The sequence below is a fragment of the Typopeltis vanoorti genome, chromosome 1, assembly GCF_054136105.1.
Source record: "Typopeltis vanoorti isolate ZY-2024b chromosome 1, IOZ_Tvanoo_1.0, whole genome shotgun sequence".
In the NCBI taxonomy this organism is placed as follows: Eukaryota; Metazoa; Arthropoda; class Arachnida; order Uropygi; family Thelyphonidae; genus Typopeltis; species Typopeltis vanoorti.
Window position 1 is genome coordinate 189,207,044 of NC_143549.1, and position 23,892 is coordinate 189,230,935.

The following is a 23,892-nucleotide window of genomic DNA, read 5'->3' on the forward strand; positions in this document are numbered from 1 at the left end:
ACAGCCATACTTGTTGAGGTCTGAAGTATGTTTCATGGCTTCTGTTAATAAATAGTAAATGTTCGTCTGTGTTCTCATCAATACTGTTAAAAATAAATTAACATGTATGGCAACACATAAGCCTTTCCATGTGTTTAAGAAGTTTCTATGTTATTTATTTACAGGTTATTTTAAAGCAGATAATAACAATAAATCTTACTTTTAATAATGGAACTGTATCTGCCCATTTTCTATCTCCATCTGGTTCCTGCTCCTGCAATTAAAGTAAGCTTATAACAGCATTTAAAGACAAAAGGAAAACATAATAGTCCAGTGTGTATATAACAAAGATTAACATTAAGCTGCATTAAAATAGATACGGTAATGTCAAGTACTGTAAAACATCATTCTACGAGACCACACATTAATGGGGAGAGCATCTAATAGTCTCTGACAGTGATATATTCTCTGCTGTTAGAGGAAGATTTGGTACACTAATGTTCATTATTACGAGTAAACTTACACTCTCTAAAAAAAAAAGTAAGTTAAAATATCAGCTATTTTAATAATAAAATCAAAAGCAGAAATCTCTTATGTGACGATATAAACATGTCTGCCAGACAAAACAAAACAAAACAAAACAAAACAAAACAGAACCAAGCTCAGGGAATTTTTTGCTTAAGTATGATGAAATATCTTAATAAATGATACAGTGTCTAGAAATATTTAAAACTGCCTAGACTCATAACATTAGAAGTAATAATCTATAAGTAACATTTTCAAAAGCATTCAAGTGTAGTTAATGTTAATAGCATAGAAATAATTTTCTGCAAAAAAACAAACAAACAAACTTGGAAGGTGTTTAAAGAGGTCTGATTTTACTACAAGTAGTATATAATTGCAACATTTCCAGAAAAACGGCGTTAGTGAGCTAAGTGCTGTGGACATGTTTAAGAAGAGCTCCTGATTGAGATAAGTTATTCTAGGAATAATTAAGTATATATATGCATAATTGTTCGAGTAAGAGTGGCTGTAAACGTTGTGCGCTACTGGTATTAATAGTGTGGGGGATTTTTCTTGCCTAAACTTAATTATGAAATCATTATTATTAGACCTAGTAACCTGCAGGGGAAAAAAATGGCGGTGGCATTGTCATTCCATGATTTTAATTTAGATTTCAGTCGTTTCATTAAGGGTGAGGTCTGTTATATGTATTCCTTTGATTACATAAACGATTTGTGGATGTTTAGCATGGATGGAAGAAGGGTGTGTGTGTGTGATTGCGCGAAGTGTGACCTGAATGAGGAACTGATGAATGCAAATATGAAATTGATGACAGAAAGTGTTAGTAACGAGAATGTCGTGGGGAACATGAGTGCACGTTTGAAAGAGAAGCATGGTGAGAAAGAGAGGCGAAAAAATGTTAAAAAATCAGTAAAAAAGAAAAAGACCGATTTGAAAACCGTAACAGATGTTAAAAGGGATGAAAGTGAGGCGAGAGTGGCGGAAGGAAATGAAATTGAGAGAACAAATGAAACTAGAAAAGGTGTGATGCAGAAATTGAAAATGAAAAAAATCGAAAGAATGAATGATAGCGAAAAAAGAATGAATGATGGCAAAAGTTGGATGCATGTTGGACTGAAAGTACTCAAACAAAGAAAGATGAATGCGAGTGAAAGTGAGAAGAATGATAGCAAAAGTTGGATGCATGTTAGACCGAAAGTACGGAAACAAAGAAAGATAAATGAGAGTGAAAGTGAGAAAAGGGGGTCGAGAGTTGGAAAGTTAGAAAGATTTAATGATAGAGAGAATGTGTCGCGAGATTCGGAAGTTGAATGGATTGGATGAGGCAAGAAATTAAATGGATGCGGAATGAAATTAAGAGAATTCAGGTCAAAACTATTAAAATAAATCATGATAGCATGAAAGAGTTAACGAAAGATGAGCAAGTGGCGTTGTATTGGCGACTCCATTATTAAAGGTGTGTTTTCCAGGTGGCAAAATGAGTAGAGTGATTGAGGCATTGGATATGAGGCGGGAGCGAGCAAAAGAGTTAATAGTATTAATTGGTACAAATGATTTGAGAGAGAACAAAGAGCATGTCAGAATGTATATCAGGAGGCTGCTTGGAAGGATAAAAGAGAATAGTGTGACAGGAAGGATAGTCATTGTGTTGCCTAGGTATGACTGTGGTGAAATGAGGCAGAAAGCAAGGATTATGAATGATATGCTGGCTGAAATGTGTGAGGAGATGGGAGTACAGTTTGTTAATGTGTGGAATGAGTTTGAGGGATGAAGTGAGCTGTATGGGAACGATGGACTGCATTTGAGTGGTTATGGTGTGAGTCGCTTGGAGAGACTACTGCTGGAAGGTAGAGAAGTGAATAGAGAGAATGAATCAGATCGAGAGGGGAGTGATGTGAAAGAGCAGGAGAGTAAGACAGGAGAGATTGAAGAAGTGGATATGAATGGGGAAGCGAGTGGTATGAGTATAGAAAATGAGAGAATGGGTGTGCAAGAGAAGCAGGGAAACGGGAAGGCTCAGGGTGGACAGCGGTACACAGCATGAGAAAGGTGGATGCTCCAAGAGGAGGTGAGAGCGTGTGCAGGCAGGAAAGGAATGGGATGACCAGGGATCAAGAGGAAACAGTTGAAATTGAAAAGGGTTCTAAACTGAAGAAGCAGAAAGGGAAATGGCCCCAATCTAGCATGGAGAGATCACATCGAGTGAGTGGTATCAGTGGAACTAGCTGTAGATCCAGAAATGAGCTGTTGTGTTTGTATACCAATGCTAGAAGTATAAGAAACAAGGCAGATGAAATGGTTGCACTAATTGCGTCTGTTCACCCACAGATTGTCAGAATAAGTGAGACATGGTTAGATGAGGATGACATCCTGACAGGAATAGAGATGGAAGGGTATGATATGTGTCATGAGGATAGAAGGGGTAAAAAGGGAAAGGGAGTGCTATTGATGATAGAGAAAGAGTTATGTCCATACAAAGTAGAGATGCAAGAGGGAAATAGGGCCAGTATGGTGTGAGATAGAGGTGAATAGAATCAAATACTTGGTGGGATGTTGTTATAGACCAGGTAATGTGGATGGTGGTGATAGTGAAATGTATAGTCAAATTAGTCAAGCAAATAAGAAAAGGGTGATCATTATGGGTGATTTTAATTATGGCAATATAGACTGGAATGATGAGATAGCAACTGGAAGTAAAGAAAATGAGTTTCATGAGCTTTTGAGGGATAACTACTCAGACAGCATGTAACAGAGGGCACATGGGGATTAAGGGTCTTGGATTTGGTCATCTCATCAGAGGATGTAATTATAAATGTGGTGTCAAATCATCCACTAATTGGTGAGAGTGACCATGGGATGATTACCTGAGTGGTTGCCAGCAGTGCAAAAACCCCTGTGAGAAAAGGGTATATGTGGAACTACAATGGGGGGTGGATTATGAAGAGCTCAGGAGACAGCTTGAGGGTGTAGCATGGAATGAGGAGTAAGCTGGAAAAGAGATCAATGCAGCTTGGGAGATTTTCAAAAACTATCTAGTAGATGCAATATCTAAATGTATTCCAAGGATGAGAAGGCTAAATAAGGTAGGTGTGAGATGGATGAATAAAGAGATTAAGCATGCGATATAGAGAAAAAGGGCATTGTGGAGGCAGCATAAGAGAAGTGGAAATAACCAATTCCATGAGGTCTACAAAGACCAGGCAAGGAGGGTGATTTGGTTTGTGAGGGTAGCTAAAGAGAGGTATGAACAGCAGTTAGCTAATGAAGCCAAAAAGAATCCTAGGGAGTTCATTCGATATGTAGCCAGCAAAAGAAAGAATGATTATGGAAGGATGACATTGATTGGAGAAAATGGTATAAAGACAGCTGTTGCAGAATGTGTGGTGGAGATACTTAATGAGCAGTTCATAAAGATCTTTCAATCTTGTGAATGTGACTTCATGGAGAGATTGTGAGCAGTTGATGATGGGGAGGAGAGACTGACTATAAGTGAGCAAGAGATGTTTGGGGAGTTGAGTAAACTAGATGTAAATAAGGCTGTTGAACTTGATAAGATATCACTGCATATTCTGAAGGAATGTGCCATAGAGTTGATACCTGCCTTGACATATTTTTTTAATATGAGTGTTGCACTTGGTCAAGTTCCTAAAGAGTGGAAGGAGGGCACAATTGTGCGACTTCATCAAGGAGGTGATCGAACTCAAGCATCAAACTATAGGCCTATCTCTGTGTCAGGTGTTGTGGTTAAGTTGGTGGAGAAGCTTGTGAGAACTAGGATCCAGAGTTGGGTTGACAACAATGGTATTATCTTTGATGGATAGCATGGATTTGCTAAAGGGAGGTCATGTTTCATGTTTTAGTAATCTACTTACTTATTACAATAAAGTGACTGCTTCCTTGGACAGAGGAGAAGGATACACAGTAATATACTTGGATTTAGCAAAAGTTTTTGATGGAGTACCTCATGATAAGTTGACAGTCAAACTAGAGCAGATGGGGTTGGATATTAGATTAGTGCATTGGATTGGAGACTGGCTATCTGATAGGTATCAACAAGTTGTGTATGGGGGTGCAATATCCAGGAAAAGGAAAGTCACTAGAATAGTGCCTCAGGGGTCTGTTTTAGGGCCATTACTATTTAACTTGTATATTAATGATATTTGCGAATATTTGGATGAAGATATTCAGTTGTTTGCAGACGATGCAAAGTTGGGACGAACCATAAAGAGTGGTGAAGATGTTGTGGCTTTGCAAGAAGACGCGAATAAATTGAGTGATTGGGCACGGAAATGGCTATGTGAGTTGAATGTTGCAAAATGTAAGGTTTTAAAATTTGGAAAACAAAGATGGGATGCCGAATTTATGCTTGGTGAGAATATATTGTTGGAGGTAGAGGAAATAAGAGATCTGGGGGTGATAGTGGATAAGGATCTAAAATTTAGGGGACACATCGCCAAAATTGTGAAGACAACACAAAGGCTTTTGGGAATGATATGGAGGACACTGACATGTAGAAGTATGGAGATTCTTGTTCCGTTGTATAAGGCTTTGATTAGGCCACACATGGACTATTGTGCCCAGATTTAGTCACCGGGTTTTCAGAAGGATGATGAGATGTTGGAAAGGGTCCAAAGGCGACTGACTAAGGTAGTTTCTGACTTCTGGAATGTTGAGTATGAGGAAAGATTGAGAAGATGTAATTTGCAGAGTCTGGTGGAGAGGAGGAAGAGGGGAGATATGATAGAGACCTACAAGTTGGTAAGGGGTTGTTATAAGATCAATGGTGGAGAAGTTCTACAGAGAATAGTGGGAGATCAGGGGAGAACCAGAGGTCATCCCTGGAAACTGTATAAAGAGGGTGTGAGAGGCCGGTTTTTTTCGTGCAGAGTTGTGAATGATTGGAATGCCTTGCCTGAGAGCGTGGTGACTGCAAGGAGTTTGAGTGTGTTTAAGACATGTTATGATGAAATGTGTGTGTGATAAAAGGACATGCCAGATGAATCTTTGACCCCATGAGGTCTTGGGGTAGTAATAATAATAATAATAATAATAAAGGAGCATAAAATCTGCAATTAGAAATTTGTGGTGATTCAATGAACAAAGATGAGTTACTTAACTGTTAACTGAATGAAATATAGCAAATATGACCTCTCCCTTTCACTTTTGTGATCATAACAGTAAATGATTGCTAAACATCACAGCTAAATAATGAACTATGTTGAGATGCTTATTTTGATGATCCTTTAAATTCTATACTAAATGATTTATCAGTTCTCAAAGTAAACATATTGATCATTCAAGAAACACTAAAAATACAGAGCACAAAGACAACAAGAATGACAGAATACAGGATATTGTGAATGACAAAAAAAAAATAAAAATAAAAAAAAAAAAAAATTATCAACTAAGCTTTTACAAGTCTTTTAGACTTGCTAATTATTCTAATGATTTATTTTATTGGATGGTGAAAGTCAAACTTTTGAAAACTATAGATATCAATTTTCATATTTTGTGTTTCTTGCCAATGATATAATGGACTATAACTACCACTCAATGGCTTTTTTTTTTTTGCTTTTTTTCCCTTTTTTTTTGATATGATTTGATATTTTGATGATTTTTTTTTTTGAGATGAACCAGAAACTCTACTCTGAAGAACAAACATGGTTTTAGCAGGATAGGCTAGTACATCCAGACCCAGAAGATATATAAAGCTTAACTGTTAACAGTTATGGTATGATGGATTGATTGGAATTGTGGTCCTTTATCCCTTTGTTATATTTGCAATGAAATTTCTGGGTTAAACAATATTATTCAGCACTTGGCTTGCCTCTGTACGCTACTGATTACCTGATAGTTTTTTGTTTTGTTTTTACAAAAAAAGTACTTGTTTGGTATGGGTTTTTTAGGGTTGTTTGTTTTTTTTATCTACTGCTAGGTGGTAGACTGTAATGAAATTTGTCATATTATTCAGCCTTTGTCTTGCCCATTCTGTGCTTCTGGTAGTGGGTTTAAAAAAAAAAACTTATCTGTTCAGTATGGTTTGGGGATGTTTGTGTTTTGCAAGGTTGACTGCTCACTGTAGTCTTTTCATATAGTAAAAAAAGAATGGGGGAGAAATATTACTAATGATAGCCGACGAACTGCAACCAAAGAAAGTAGAAGTTCAATTGCAGGCCAGATGGATGCTGCTATAGACAAGGAATGAAAAAGATGATGATGAAAAAGATGGATGATGTTCCTTTGAGGCCCTAGGTGCAATTTTGTTATAAGGCTCTTTATGTAAAAGTGTTTTTTTATATTAAAAAGACAATGAAATCCTTAAATAATAATAAGTTTTTTCTTTATTTATTTTTTTATTTAATTTAATTATTTATTTAATTTGTTCAGTTAGTATTACAACTTACAATGTACCTTTCGTGCTTCTAAATCTGCAAGTTAATTGATAATGTTATCATAATTTAACAGTCTGCCCTAAACTATTCTTAAATAATTTTTTATTCATTTGAAGACCAAAAATGGACATTTGCCACTAGCATTGCTTATTGGTAAAGTCAAAATTTTTTGACTTTACCAATACGAAGGCCTAGGTGCACCTATTGGGTAATCTGCCACTGATGCACATAGTATGCATCTACAGACAGACTCAATGAGTACAGGACAGGTAATTATTATGGGAGATTTCGACTATGGGAACAGATTGAAAAGAGAAAAGGATACATGAGAGGAAGGAAATGGATCTTATGCAGCTACTAAGGGATAATTACCTGAGACAGCATATAATGGAATATACTGGGGTATAGAAAAAGAGCTAGATCTAGTAATTGCATCCGAGAATTTGTCTATAAAGAATATGACTATGTTGCCACCAATTGGCGAGCGTGATCATTTTGGTCTTGAAAGGGTGAAATTTCAGTTAAGATATGGTATATGTAGAATTACAGAGCTGGTAAGTATGACAAATTTAGGAGATTACTTTAATCAGTGTCATGGCATGCAAAATTGCAAGGGCTGGATGTTGACAGTGCATGGGAAGTGGTACAGAAGTGTTTGAGGGAGGTAATGGCAGACTGCATACCTAGAGTCAGCAGAGTAAATCAAGTGGGAGTTAAATGGATGAATATCATCATCAAGCTGAAGCTGCAAAAACATAAACAGTTGTGCAGGGAATTTAAGGAGAAAGGTGACCAGTAGGCACATGAACAGCACAAGGCACAGGCCAGAAGGGTAACTAGTGTGGTAAGAAAGGCAAAAGCAGATTATGAAAGGAAGTTAGCAATGCAGGGCTAAAGACAATCCCAAAATAGTTATTTCGATATGCTGCAAGTAAAAGAAAGAATGTATATAGTAGAATGATTTTAAGGAATGCTGATGGTAGGAGATAATGAATCAGTTGAAATAGTAGAATTATTAAGTGAACACTTTGCAAGAGAATATAACCCAGGTGGGTGATATTGCAGGAATGAGAGAGCCAAAGGCTTACACAGGAGCAGAGGTACCTGTGTAAGCCTTTGGCTCTCTCTTAATGTGAATACAACTGTGGGATTGGATGGTACACTAGCTTGAGTTTTACGTCAAGTGGCTAGGGAATTGTCAGTGCCCTTGGCTCTGAGTTAGTCCCGAGGGGTGGAAAGAGGGCAAAATAGTTTCATTGCATAAAGGATGCTCCAAGACTGATGTAGCAAATCGCCAACCGATCGGTATATCAGGAGTTGTTATCAAAGTATCAGAGAAGTTAGTCAAAAGCAAAATACAGGAATAGATAGATGAAAATGGGATAGTATTGGGGGGGGGGGACAGCATGGTTTTGTGAAGGGTATGTCATGCTTTGGCAAATTGCTCATGTTTTATAATATAGTGCCAGCTGAGTTGGATAAAGGTAATGGGTTTACTTTGTAAGCAATTACTAAAAAGTCACCTAGGTCGGAAACGAATGAAAGGGAAAAACCACCAACACCAATGGTTTACAGTGATACTACTGGACTTTGCAAAGGCTTTTGACAGGATCCCACATGGAATTCTAATCAGTAATTGCAGCACATGGAGATGGATATAAAGTTGGTGAAGTAGTTAAGAGGGCAGTTGATGGGGAGATATCAGAGAGTAGTTTATTTGGGAGTGGACTCCAGAAGGCCTGTGACAAGTGGCATGCTACAGGTTTCTGTTCTTGGACCACTACTGTTTAATTTGTTCATTAACAATATAGGAAAGGATCTGAGAGGGACTGTCCAGTTGTTTGCTGGATGCAAAATTCGATAGTCAGTACAGATGATGTTAAAATTTTGCAGAACGATTTGGATAGAGGTAGCAGTCTAGGCAAAGGAAAATAAATGTTAGTTTAATGTGGCAAAGCATAAGGTTATGCATTTTGGGGTGAAAAGATTACTAGCTGTATACCACATTGGTGGAACTGTACTCCAGGAAATTGACGAAGCCAAACTCTGGAGTGTTAGTGGATAGGGAGTTAAAGTTTAGGAGGCCACATAGCAAAAGTGGCTAAAGCAGCTCTTCAGATCACTCGGTTACTGAAGAACGCTTTGACGAGCAGAGACAAGCAGGTTATTATTTCTCTTCATAAAGCTTGATAAGACCCCAACTTGACTACTGCATGCAGATCTCGTTACCTTGGTTTTTCTTGGTGATGAGGAGGAGGAGGTGTAGAGGATCCAGAGATGAGTGACCAAGATGGCAGCAGGTCTATGGAATGAACCTTATGAGAACATGTTGAAGAATTGTGGGTTACAGAAACTGGTTGACAGGTGGAAAATGGGTGATATGATGAGATACAAATTACTGAGGGTAGTTTTTACAAGATTAATTCAGAGGAAATTTTTCAAAACAAGTGTCGTGGTGGTGGTGGGAGAACTAGTGGGCCATCCATGGAAACTGAGTAAGAATGTAGTTAGGAAGGGTAGTATTAGAACTAGGTTTTTTGCTTGGAAAGTGATGAACGAGTGCCAGAGTCTGTTGTGAGTGCCATGACTGTGAATGAGTTCAAAGCAAGGTATGATAGATACTGCGCAAATGTTGGATAGTTCTTGACATGATGTTTAGGGCCTCCTTTGATGAGTATTATTATCATGAGCAACTTCTTGGAGTTGCTCATGATAATAATAATAGTAATAATGTTAGCTTCTCGCTCAAGCTATATATTTCTGATGAACCATGGTGCATTAAATGCTATTCGTAAACATTTGTTTTGGATTATCTGTAGTTTGCTAATGTTTGAATTGGCTATGTGATTACACACAGGTGAGTCATTCAGCAAGATTGGCCTGATCAGCATCTTGTATAGCAGCAGTTTAAGTTGCGTACTTAGTCAGCAACATTGATTCAGTAATAGCTATAGCTACCCCATTGTTCTATTTCCATTTGATCAAACATGTTGATATGAATTGTGAAACAAAACACTTTATCTAGATGCCATGGAAATGGGGGGGGGGGGGGCAAACATGACAATTCACCCACCAGGGACACTTGTCTTCTTGGGAATAGCACTGCAGTACTTTTGCCTGCATTAACATCAATTTTCCATTTTCTGAACCACTGTTCTAGTAATGGGACTCATTTTGTAGGTTTTCAGCTGACACTGCACACATAGTTGCCATCACAATGGTCCTATATGCAGATGATACTGCAATAATATTCTGCTTCTTGCAACCTAAATTGGCAACTGAAAAAAAGAGGTGATAGCAAGGAGACTTAGGGATGGTTGCTGTGATGTTGCATTCAGATGATTTAATTCCCTGTAGCTTCACTCAGAGTTAGAAATTGCTGAGGAATGATTTGGTCAGTTTGACCAGCTTTTGTGGGAATTTGGCCTGCAGGAGTTTGAAAAGAAGCCCATTGTGTCATATTTTGTTGGATACTTTGGCAATGTCCAGGAAGATTGTCCCTGTGTGCTGTTTCCAGTTGAACCCTAGGCTGATGTTTCCAATGACTCTAAGAAATTGTTGTTTAGTGGAGTGGTTCTCTTGGTATTAATAAATACTTATATGTAGATAAATTAGTGAATAAGATAAAATGGATGTACAAAGTGTTAAGTATCTGTATATTAAACGTATTAATAAATAGTTATCTACACCAGGTATTAATAAATAGTTATAAGATAAAGAATAAATAAAATCTATGTACAAGGTTTAGGTACCTACATATAAACAAATTTGAAAATGTCATTCAATTTGTCTGAGTCTGATAACATCTGTCTGAGTATTTAGGGCTCAGCTAGATAAGTAAAAATGTCATTTCTCAAGTTTACACCAGAATATGACTAATCGCAAAACGATTAACATTGCATTTATCATATATAGGTGGGTCATCAGCTTTCGGTAAATACGAATGTGTGAGATGACTGTAACCTATGCAGAGCCTAGTTTACAAGAACAACTTCCTCTCTACTGTTCCTATGTTGAATGCAATTTGTTCGTCAGTCCTCCTGCCAGGAGTATTGCCATTGGGCAATTAACTCCGATTTTATAAACTAGGCGTAGTCCGTATAAGGGACTGTTGAACAGTATATCAAAAAAAGTATATGCTGATCTAGTAGCTGCAACTGTAATGTCAATTCCGATGTAGCTGGGAATCCAACACAACTGAACATCAAAATATAGGAGCCTTAATTTGCATAAAATTAAGTTGTAACACCTAACCAAGCAATGGATATGGATTATATAAAATATCATATATATAAAAGAGTCTCTATAAATTATACACTTTTGGTATGAGTTTTCTTTGATGTGCACAAGTGTGGCATGCAACTCTGCTGTGTAATTACTACAATCAAGTGGGATCTGGTTGGAGATAGTAAAATCAGAAACACAGCGGCACAGCCAACTGAGATCTTTGCTTTTGAACCATCAGTATAGATGGACAAGAAATCAGAGTGGGCTGACCTGTGTGCATTGAACAGTTGAAGGTAGACAGATGGGTGTGTATGAGACTTCAGTAGTTGACAAAATTGAAAGGTTGCAGGATGGGGTACGAGTCTGGCATGGAGGAATGCTGTTTTGTTTTGTGCAGGTAATGTTGTCAAAACTCATGCCAATAGCTTTCATAGCTTCTTTAATACACACACCAAAAGGATGGATGGATGACAGTCTGACATGTGATACAGGACCTAACAACATAGACAAAAGAGACTAGTCCATGTAAGATGATCTGGAAGGGACTTTATTTTTAAAGCATAATTAAGAAACTAATGTTTTTGTCTAAGTGATAGAAGGGGGTCCATGTGGTTAGCCTAGTGGCTATGCGCTTTGCAACCATATGCCTGGGGAAGGAGTGTCCTAGGTTCAATTCCCGTCGCCGACGTGAGGAACTTAAGGATCTTCCTCAGCCATAGCCAAGTTAGCCGGTCTTGGGGATGGACAGCAGGGTTTTTCCCGCCAGTTTATCTGGGGGTTTTCATCCCACAAGCAGGCAAACCGGCCCCCGTGAACACACACGTCATGAATATAGCCCTTAGGAGATGCAGCAGAGGAGTGGCGAACCGGCTGCATTAATTTGCTAGTAACCCCTCATTAGGAGGGAACTCAACCCGTCCTAGGATGGACAAGAGGGATTGGAGATAGGATAGAAAGGGGGGTTCATTTGATTTAACATAAGGACTTTGAAGGGGGTAATGTGTGAAAAGCACCAGTAGCTATTCAGATACCCTGATGATAGATATAATCAGGTTATATCTATCTATCAGCAGAGGATAGGGTGCAGAGAATATTCAATGCTTTTTTTTGCACTTTTCCCAAAGATGATGAATGAATAAAGCATGTTAGCTTTCTGTCAAAGATGAGTCCCAAAAGAGGAGAGTGTGTTTTTGTCAGAACTATACACAGACAGTTTTTTTTGCAGAAAACTTGAACACATGAAGAGACATGATTGATTACTTATTAAAGCTGCTTTTCAATGACTCTCATATTGCAATGACAGTAAATTGTGAAGTCAATGAATATAAAAGCAATTGTCTATTGTGGGAGGAAGCTGTTCAGTAATTGAGTTTACTTTGATAGCAAAGAGAATCATACTTAAGACAGAGCTTTGAGAAACTCTCTTTTCTTGATGACATGTGGAGATAATATGCTTCCCATTTGAAATTTGAAGACTCAGCTGTATTGGAAGTTGTTAATAAACACAGGAAGGTGTTCCTCAGACAAGATCAGGTCTTTTAATATGCCATATCTTCAGGTTGTGTCATAAGCTTTTTCCATGTCAACAATAACTGAAATGACATGTTCTCATTTCAGGAAAGTATCTCTTATACGTTTCTAAACAGATCAGATGGTCCAAAGTTGATCAATGTCTATGAAAGACACACTGAGTATTAGAAAGAAGTTTGTTGTCTTTCTAAGAATCAGAGAAGCCTTGTGTTTACCATTTTTTTTTCCCCAAGACCTTACAAAGGCAGCTAGCCAGAACAAATGGACATTAATTGTTGGCCTGTGCTGGATCCTTACCAGGTTTTGGGATAGCAATGACTATTGACTTATGCCAAGAGAACAGAAACTCTTCTTCAGTAAATATTCTGTTGTATAGTAACAAAAAGAGATCACAGAAGATGAAAGGAGGTGTTTAATCATCTCATAATGGATGTCATCAAAGCCAAATGCACTAGACTGAAAGAGGAGAAGTGCACTTTTGAGTTCCTCCTTAACAAAAGGCTGATTGTACAGCTCTATCCACTTGGTACAAAAGCTTAGTTACTATTTCTCTTGTTGCTTTTTCAAAATTAGAAAATCAGGAGGATATGAAACTGTTACTGAGATTCTGGCAAAGTTTTCACCTAAAGTGTCTGCAGTAGCTTTGAGATCAGCAACAATACATCCATTATGTTCCAAGGTAGACAATTACTGTGTTCTGTATCTACCTTTCATCTTATTCACATACAATTTTTGAACTAGTTGTTTGATTAATTGATTATGTTAATTGCATCCAGGATAGATTTTCTTTCCAGGATAGATCATTCTGTGTCTCACATAATGTGTTTTGGATGAGCCCATTTTAAATGCTATTGAGTTTGTTCTGGCAGGCTATCTACAAAATATATCCGTACTCAATCTTGATCTGTTTTGGCTTATGTGGCACTCTGGGTTCCACCAAGCTTTGGATACAGTGGAAATCAGAATGACATTTTTAGAATTGTTACAGTTGCTGAATGGACAATACAATTTATTACATACTTCACTACTTCACTGATAGGCCTTTGGCTGTCTGCATCAGTATTAAATTTCGCAAGTTGGGAAAATGTACTCCAGTCAGTCTGGTCCATTTTCCACATGGGATCCATGGAGGAGGACATGGTTCCTGTAAAGACATAGTGCTAATAATGGGAAAATGATCGCTTCCATATATGTTTTCTTTGACATCCGATGTGAGCAGGGAAGCAGATTGTAAGATCAATTGCAGAATAAGAGCAGATAGGCATATGGAAGAAGGTATTTGCTCTATCAATATGGAAGAGGTCATAGTTGTCAATCATTTGCTCAATGATATCACCTTATCTATTTGTGTTGGCACTACCCCACAGAGTGTTATGTCCTTTAAAGTCACCCATTTGAAATATGAGCTAAGGCAGTTGCAGTATGAGATTATCAAGTTCCATTTCATTTAATTCATAACCTGCTGATAAATATATTTAGCATACTGTGATAAGAAACCCTACAGGTAAGCAAATTGCAATTCTTCTTCTTATTGTGCTATCTTCTATCGAAGGTCAGCGACCATCTTGGCGAACAAACTGCGCTCTTGTGCTAATCTGAGCAGTTGTGCACTGCTCTTTCCTGTCCACGTCTTGATGTTGTCAAACCATGATATTCTTTTTCTTCCTCTAGTTCCTTTGCCATCAATTCTTTGCAATTGATGGCAAAGATGGCATCAAATTGCAATTACTTCCTTAATAACAGCAATATTAAGCTGGACATGATGGAAAGGAGTGTGATTGCCCACAAAAGAGAGCCACTACACCATGAGCAGAAACATTTCCAGTTCTGTCCTTGCATATAAGAGTGATATTATAATTATTATTATTATGGGATACTTCATGGAGTTCTTAGACTAAACATCATGACACGCACTATCCAATATTTGCACAGTATCTATCATACTTTGCTTTGAACTCATTCACAGTCATAGTAGCCACAACAGACTCTGGCAACTTATTCCACTCATTAACCACCCTCCAAGCAAAAAATCTAGTTCTAACATAATTTTTCACACTCTTGCTCAGTTTCCAAGGAAGGCCCTAGTTCTCTTACTACCAGTGTTCTGAAAAATTTTGTATATATTAATCTTGTAAAAACCCTTGGATAATTTGTATGTCTGAACCATATCACCCCTTTTCTGCATGTCTACCAATTTCTGTAACCCACAAATATTCAACCTGTTCTTGTAAGGTTCATTCCATAGGCCCTGCTACCATCTTGGGCACTTGCCTCTGGATCCTCTCCACCTCTTCCTCATCACCAAGAAAAAAACCAGGTGACAAGATCTGCATGCAGTAGTCAAGTTGGGGTCTTATCATGGCTCGATAAAGAGAAATAATAACCTGCTTGTCTCTGCTCGTCAAACTGTTCTTCAGTAATCAAGTGATCCAATGAGCTGCTTTAGCCACTTTTGCAGTGCCCTCTAAACTTTACCTCCACATCCACTTATACTCCCAAATCTCTGGCTTAGTCAATTTCCTGGAGTACAGTTCCACCAATGTGGTATACAGCTAGTAATCTTTTCACTCCAAAATGCATAACCTTGCACTTACCACATTAAACTGACATCCATTCTCCTTTGCCCAGACTGCCAGCCTATCCAAATCATTCTGCAAAATTTTATCATCATCTGTATTGACTATTGCTCTACTGAATTTTGCATCATTGGCAAACAACTGAACAGTTCCTCTCAGATCCTCCTTTTCTACATTATTAATGTACAAATTAAATAGAAGAGGCCCAAGAACATAGACCTGTAGCATGTCACTAGTCACAGGCCTTCTTCTGGAGTCTACTCTCAAGTAAACTACTCTCTGATATCTCTCCATCAACCACTCTCTTAACTACCTCACCAACTTTATATCCGTACCTATGTGCTGCAGTTTATTGATTAGAATTCCATGTGGTATCCTGTCAAAGGCTTTTGTAAAGTCTAGCAGTATCACTGTAAACCCATTACTTGTATCCAACTCAGCTGCCAATATATTGTAAAATGTGAGCAAGTTACTGAGGCATGACCTACCTTTCACAAAACTATGTTACCCATCCATATAATATTCCATTTCTGTCTCCATTCCTGTATTTTGCTCTTGACCAATTTCTCCAGTATCTTGACAACAAATCCTGATATGCTGATTGGTCGGTAATTTGCTACATCAGTGTTTGAGCATCCTTTATGCAATGGAAGTATTCCCCCCCCCTCTTTCCACACCTTTTAGACTAACCAAGAGCCAAGACTTAGAATAAACAATGAGGTTAAAGCACTGACAATTCCCTAGCACCTTCAAGTAAAACTCGAGATGGTATATCATCTAATCCCATAACTGTATTCACATCAAGGTTCTGTAATATGCTATGCACCTCCATTTTATTTAACCCAATTTCCACAAAGTCTTTTACTCTCGTTACTGCACTATCTCTACCTGGATGATATACTCTTCCAAAGTGTTCACTTAGTAATTCTACTATCGTGACTGATTCAGTTACCTCCCTACCATCAACATTCATTAAAATCATTCTGCCATAAACATTCTTTCTTTTACTTGCAACATATCAAAATAGCAGTTTTCATAATTATGAATTTAGGGACTCAAACGTGCTGAAATTATTATTTTACTAATTATTAATAAAATAACACTTGACGTTTCAACCCCTGTATTGAGGTCATCATCAGAAAGATACATGTGTATAGGGAACCAAGTTACATGCTCTTGCACTCTATACCGGTAAATTAAATCTACGCTGTTAATCAATCTTTTTCTTAGCTTGACCTCTAGCGATAATTAAATAAAATAAAATAAAAATTGAAAAAATAAATTAAAATAAAATAAAATAAATAATAAATAGATAAAAAAAATTAATAATTAATAAATAAAATAAATAAAGAACTACAATAAACTTTGCTAAAGTCATCATGTACTAAGATTCTTCTGGATTTGTACAGTTCAGATTGTTATACTATGATTTTCTTCAGGAATTGTACAGTTCAAGTTTGCATTGAATGTTAACAGGAAAAAAAAAAAAAAAAAAAAAAAAAAAAACATTTCAAGTCTTCTTGTAGTGGGATTTTTCTTCGGCTTGTTCTGGTTGCTATAAAGGTTGCAAATGGGTCGCCCACATTCTTGGAATGGTTAGGCCATCATTTTTGTTCAGATTTGGGTTATGTTTGAGCATTTCACATGCTTCTTTAAATTTCCTCTCGAACTAGATTTTGGTGCAGTGTAGGAACTTGGTATTTTTCCAATCAATTCTGTGGTATGTTTGGAGTGCGTGGTCAGAAAGGCTGGTTTTTCCAAAATGAAGGTATTTAATCTGTCGTTTGTGTTCCTCCTTCCTAATTGGGATGGTTTGCCCTGTTTCCCCTATGTATGGTAGGTTACATATGCATTGTATTTTGCATACCCCTGGGTGGGCTAGGTGTGGAAGAGGATCTTTGGAAGAACTGAGTAGGTGTCTTAATTTTGTAAGGGGTTTTGAGGTTGTATTTGTGTAGTGTTCTGTCTATTTTTTTGGAAATGCTTCTAACATAAGGTATGGCAATAGCATTCTTGAAATCTTTTTTGTATCTCTGTGGAGGATCTTTGAATGGTTTTTTTACTGTATCCATTTTTCATAAATATATGATTGATTATCTTGTATTCCAGGTTTAGAGCTTGTTCATTTGAACAAATAGTTTGAGCTCTGTGTTTAAGGGTGCTTATGACACCAAGTTTTTGTGTTGGGTGGTGATAAGAATTTTTGTGTATGTACTGGCCTGTGTGTATAGGTTTGTGGTAGACTGAGAAGGAGAGACAGCCTGAGGGAAGATGCATGAACAAGTGTGTCTAGGAACAGAAGGGAGTTGTTTTTTCTATTTCAATGGTGAACTGGATACATTTGTGTTGTTTGTTCAAGTGGCTAAGGAATGTATTTAGTGCTAAGCGGCCGTGGGGCCAAATGGAGAAAATATCATCGACGTATCTGAGCCAAATTTTGGGCTTTAGGCACGCTTACTCTAGAGTTCATTGGTCAAAGTCTTCCATATAAAAGTTAGCAATTGGGGTGGAAAGTGGTGAGCCCAGGCTGTACCCTCTTTTTGAAGTACATGGGCAAAGAGGGCCGTGATGTCGTGTGGAAATATGTTTAGTAGGAGCAAGATAGTATCATTGATCGGGACATTGGTGAAAAGGGAAGTTATATCAAAACTGACTCATAAATCTTTATTGTTGAATGTAATGTTTTTAATTTTGTTTATGAAATGTTGTGTATTTTTTATGTAGGAAGGGGACTGACCTACCAATTCCTTGAGTGTGGGTGCTAATTTTTTTTGCTAAGTGGTAATTTGGGCTGTCGATTCCTTTAACAATCAGACGTAGTGGTGTGTCTGCTTTGTATATTTTTGGCAGGCTATAACTTCTGGGCACACGTGCATAATGAGGTATTAGTTTTTTTATTGTTTCTTCCGGCCATGTGTTAACGGATTTAATTAATTCAGTTGTTTTCTTTTTGATATGATTCGTTTGGCACCATGGCCACGAAGCACTAAATACATTCTTTAGCCACCTGAACAAACAACACAAATGTATCCAATTCACCATTGAAATAGAAAAAAACAACTCTCTTCCGTTCCTAGACACACTCGTCACACATCTTCCCTCAGGCTGTCTCTCCTTCTCAGTCTATCGCAAACCTACACACACAGGCCAGTACATACACAAAAATTCTTATCTCCACCCAACACAAAAACTAGGTGTCATAAGCACTCTTAAACACAGAGCTCAAACTATTTGTTCAAATGAACAAGCTCTAAACCAGGAATACAAGATAATCAACCATACATTAATAAAAAATGGATACAGTAAAAAAAACTATTCACAAGATCCTCCACAGAGATACTAGTAAAAACAAAAAATATTTCAAGAATACTATTGCAATACCTTATGTTAGAGGCATTTCCGAAAAAATAGACAGAACACTACACAAATACAACCTCAAAACCACCTTTAAACCCCCGACAAAATCAAGACACCTACTCAGTTCTTCTAAAGATCCTCTTCCACACCTACCCCACTCAGGGGTATACAAAATACAATGCATATGTAACCTACCATACATAGGGAAAACAGGGCAAACCATCCCAATTAGGAAGGACGAACACAGAGGACACATTAAACACCTCCATTTTGGAAAAACTGGTCTTTCTGACCACACTCTAAACATACCACAGATGTGATTGGAAAAATACCAAGTCCCTACACCACACCAAAACCTGGTTAGAGAGGAAATTTAAAGAAGCATGCGACATGCTCAAACATAACCCAAATCTGAACAAAAATGATGGCCTAACCATTCCAAGAATGTGGAGGACCCATTTGCAACCTTTATATCAACCAGAACAAGCCGAAGAAAAATCCCACTACAAGAAGACTTGGTGAAGTGTTTTTTTTTTTTTTTTTTTTTTCCTGTTAACATTCAATGCAAACTTGAACTGTACAATTCCTGAAGAAAATCATAGTATAACAATCTGAACTGTACAAATCCAGAAGAATCTTAGTACATGAGGACTTTAGCAGAGTTTATTGTAGTTTTTTATTTATTTTATTTATTAATTATTAATTTTTTATCTATTTATTATTTATTTTATTTATTATTTTTTTTAAATTTATTTTTTCAATTTTTATTTTATTTTATTTAATTATCGCTAGAAGTCAGGCTAAGAAAAAGATTAATTAACAGCATAGATTGAATTTATCGGAAAAGAGTGCAAGAGCATGTAGCTTGGTTCCCAATACACATGTATCCTTCTGATGATGACCTCGATACAGGGGTCGAAACATCAAGTGTTATTTTATTAATAATTAGTAAAATAATCATTTCAACAGTTGTGTTTTGAGTCCCTAAATTCATAAATATGAATGCTGATCACCGTGTAACCTTAAAAGAAAAAAATAACAGTTTGGGATTATCTTTGGCCTGAACTGCTAATTTCCTTTCATACTCTACTTTTGCCTTTCTTACCATACTTGTTACTCTGCTAGCTTGTGCTTTACACTATTCATGTGTCTGCTGGTCACCTTTCTCCTTGAACTCCCTTCACAAATTTTTATTTTTATGTAGTTCCAGCTTAATGATGATATTCATCCATTTAACTCCCACTTGATTTACTCTCCTGACTCTAGGTATGCACTTTCCTCAAACACTCCTTTACCACTTCCCATGCATTATCAAGATCCAGCCATTGCAGTTTCACATACCATGGTATTGATCCAAGCAATTTTATTAGCTTGCCATACCTACCAGCCTTGTGATTCCATATAACCTTTACTGATTCCATATACTCTTAACAGAAAATTCCACAGGTCAAGACCACATGATCACTCTCACCGATTGGTAGTAGCAAGGTCATATTGGTTATAGACAGATGCAATTACTATATCTAGAACTCTCAAACCCTAGTATATTCCATCACATGCTCTCTCAGGTAATTATTTCTTACTAACTGCATAAACTCCATTTTCTTCCTCCCATGTGTGCTCTCCTTCCAATCTATGTTCGAATTGTTGAATTCCCCCATATTAATTACTCCCTCCACTCATTGAGGTTATTTGCTCCTTCTTTTAACAGAAAACCAAATTGCAGCTATATCAACGACAATTCACCTTCAATGCCCAAATTATACTCGTCGTGATTCATTCTGCTACAAAGGTGGTACTTGTGTCTTTGTATGTGCTCACACTTCCTGGTAGAGAATGCCAAATTTAGAACTCTCTGCTTTCGATCTTCACTGGCTGAAGGTTTCCTTGGCTCACCCAGTAACATTCATATGCATTTACTAGTCCCCCTCCATATGAAGCACCTGTTTGTGATGGAGGGGGACCTCCCAGTGATGGCACTGGCCCCTTTCATTCTTCCTCTTTTTCTTTGCTTTTCTTCATGTATTCTTTGCTCTACTTCTCCTGTCTTTTTTTTTTTTTTTTTGCTATCCTATCTTCCAGACTACTATTGTTGGGATCCAATGCTATATTTGCTGTGTGGTGTGACCCATGGATGGAAGACCACAAGACAGTCCTGAGATCTCATGGACTGGACACCCAAAACGAAAGAGGTGAAAGACTCTTCGACTTTTGTATAGAACATAGCTCCTGAGCTTTGGTTTGTCAGCTAATCATAGGTGTGTTTCAGTTACAAGGCTTTCTTAAGCACTATATTGCTTCATAAATTCTTGTAGTTCCTGAATTTTGTTTCCCTAGACCATTGGCATTGCAGAATGCAATCTATAGAGAGTTTGGCCTTCTACTTGTTAGCCATTAGCTAGTGCAGTAGGGATTGTTTGTGTATGTCTCAAACTTGTTTGTGGAGTCCTGGCTGAGGTTTGCTTTGCTGAACTCAATTAACATTTCACCAAGAGTGGCTACTATAACTACAGCTTTGCTGGATTTGGTTGGGCATTGGTACGCAGCTTTTTCTACATGTTTTGGAGCCACCACCTCTTCATGCCAAGCACATGCTTGAGTGGTTACGATACCACGGTTGAATTAATGCACAGGTCATATATTTCCCATATACAAGTACTGAAACGGTGTATCACCCTATTATTAAGATGTTTTCCATGTTAGAGATAGTTACAGGAAGGTTTTTCACTTGGTTGCAAATTAAATTAAACCTGCCAAGAAATTATATTCTTGCCTTATCCTTTATCCAAGTGTACACAAAGTTGTATTCATAACTAGGTTACTTGTATATAGAGGCAAAATGATTTCACATTAATTGTCTTTGTATTTTTAACCCTGGTATCTCTTTTGGAAATGAGAGAGGGGAAAGGTTAGTGGAATTCTGTAAAGAAAATAAGCTAATAATTACAAATACTTGGTTTAAAAAATCTAAGAGAAGACTATACACAAGGAAAAAACCAGGAGATACAGAAAGGTATCAAATTGATTGCATTATAGTAAAGCAAAGATACAAGTGTTATATATTTTTATTTATGGTTGTGATTTATACTTATTTATACTTCATTTATACTTAATTAGTCTGTTACTTGATTATATCCTTTCTCATTAAAACCTTATTCAATTAAAGTCCTACCAGCTGCTCTATTATTATTTTACTTCTTATATCTAGGATTGTTTCCTCTTCGAATACTGGCAAATTTATTTTATGCTGCGCCAGCCAGTATCCTACAGTAGAAAAGATCCTTACTTGGGGAGACAATACTAGATTCTGAGGCATTATGATCTACTTTAACAATGCCGTATAGATTCAGATTATTGCAGTCATGACCTAAATCTAGAATTATATACACTTTCTAAATCCTTCCCATCAAAATAGGTTCTATTTTTATAAGTGGTAGTTTGGAATTGTAATCAGGCATGACTCAGGTTCAGGTAAATATGACAAGTTTATTGGAATATCTAAACAGAATACAAAATTCATACACTCAATTATGACTCGATACTAAATGAAACTCGAGTTAAGAGGTTAACATATTCTAAATTAATTAAAGATCATAAAGCATGAGAAACACAATAACTGCATATAGGGATAGATAGCAAATGATATGAAGTTAAACTAAAATTCCAGGGCACGCACCGGGGGGGGGGGGGGGCAAAACCCCCTTTTCGAGTCATCAGAATTCAAGGAGAACTGGCCTACCACGGAACTCAGAGGGGGGGGGGGCACTGTAGGCATCATGGGGCGGAGCCCCCTAGTATATATATATATATATATTTGGATATAGAAAAATATGGCATAAGAATTTAACCATATATGTGCAGAAGAGTTCCAAAAACTAATCCTTCAAATATGCCAATGCTTATAATCTATAATACATTTATGCACAAACAAATAACATATGCACTTATATGTAGCAATGATAAACACAAGTTTATTTCAATATATACTAAGAACTGGAATTTAATGATATTTATGATGATCCATCCAAGATATCTATGATTCCTTCTGGTGGAAGGTAAATTATGCTAATATTTCTAATAATAATAAAAATTCCGAAAAGAGCAAATAATTTAAATACCTGCAAAGGATGGGGTGGATAATTTATCCAAACATCAAGCAAAGTCAGATCATTGAATAAAGTTTCTGAAAATACTCGATCAGCAACCTGAATTCCTTGGTCTAAAAACAAAGCTCCTAAGAAGAGTAATAAATGTTAGTGAATTCAGTATGAAAACATAAAATTATCTGAGGAAATTCTTTTTAAATAATTGTTTAAGCAGTTTTCTAAGTAAAGCAAAAATGTTTGGACACAATAATATACAACAAACAATTGGTATGCAATTAAAAAAATGCATCTTATCATAATTATTAGTGTTTCCATGGCATGGTTATTATTCCTTTCATGATTCCATGTTGTTACTCCTCTTCATTCATCATGGAGAGTAATAACTGCGACCTCTAAGGGTGCAGCAAACATATCTTGCTCCTTCAACAGAACAGACCTAATTTCTATGTTCATGAATAAAGAAATTATGTCCATTATCTACACCATGACTGGTCTGGGTTGCAGAACATGCCACTGACACACTTGATCCAAAGGGGAGAAACTCCCTATTACAGAAAAGCAGATACAAACCTGAAAGACTGGTTTTGGAGTCATCCACAGTTCTATAACATAATTCAAATGTAAATAAGCACGGCTGCCTCACCCTACCAAAAATCAGAGAGCCTTGAGACTATCAGCTGAATATCTTAATTTTCTCCCTCTCAATTATACTTATAGAGGGAGAAAATTAGGATGCTATAATCCAGCCTTTTCTTTGAACACAGTCGATGTTTGTCTTCTTGGTGGTGTCTAGGTGCAGAAACATAGCTAATAACTTTGTGCTCACGAATATGTCTTGACGAGTAATGTGAAATAATAACTAAATAAAGTTTAGTTAATTTATTATTATTCCTAGATGTGGGTTTCTTCCTTAAACAACAACACAGTGGGGAGAATGTAAAGAAATATATATATATTATCATCATACCCCACCATTGTATATTGAAATCTAACTTCTGTCTGGATTGTTAAAATTAATAATAAGCAACATAAATTGACCAAAACAGAGTGAAAGACTCATGACATATTGTCTATAAATCTCTCATCCAGAACAACACTGTTATAATAAAATGGCTTACAATAACAAACTGTTGAGAAGTCCTGACCAAAGCCCTCACAGGTACAATATTATGCTAAAAGAAATTCACTATAGCAAACTAT

At 36.9% G+C, this 23,892-nt stretch overlaps 1 protein-coding gene across 4 annotated transcripts in view; it reads right to left on the reverse strand.

Moving 5' to 3' along the window:
• drosha (ribonuclease 3 drosha) overlaps positions 1-23,892 on the reverse strand; it is a 454,213-nt gene that overhangs the window by 152,028 nt on the left and 278,293 nt on the right. For all 4 annotated transcript variants that reach the window (XM_090395920.1, XM_090395901.1, XM_090395928.1 and 1 more), the window contains 2 exons: positions 22,705-22,820; positions 200-253 (listed from right to left, as the gene is read on the reverse strand). In XM_090395920.1, the coding sequence (XP_090252046.1) occupies positions 200-253; positions 22,705-22,820 (170 nt within the window). The remainder of the gene's footprint in view (positions 1-199; positions 254-22,704; positions 22,821-23,892) is intronic.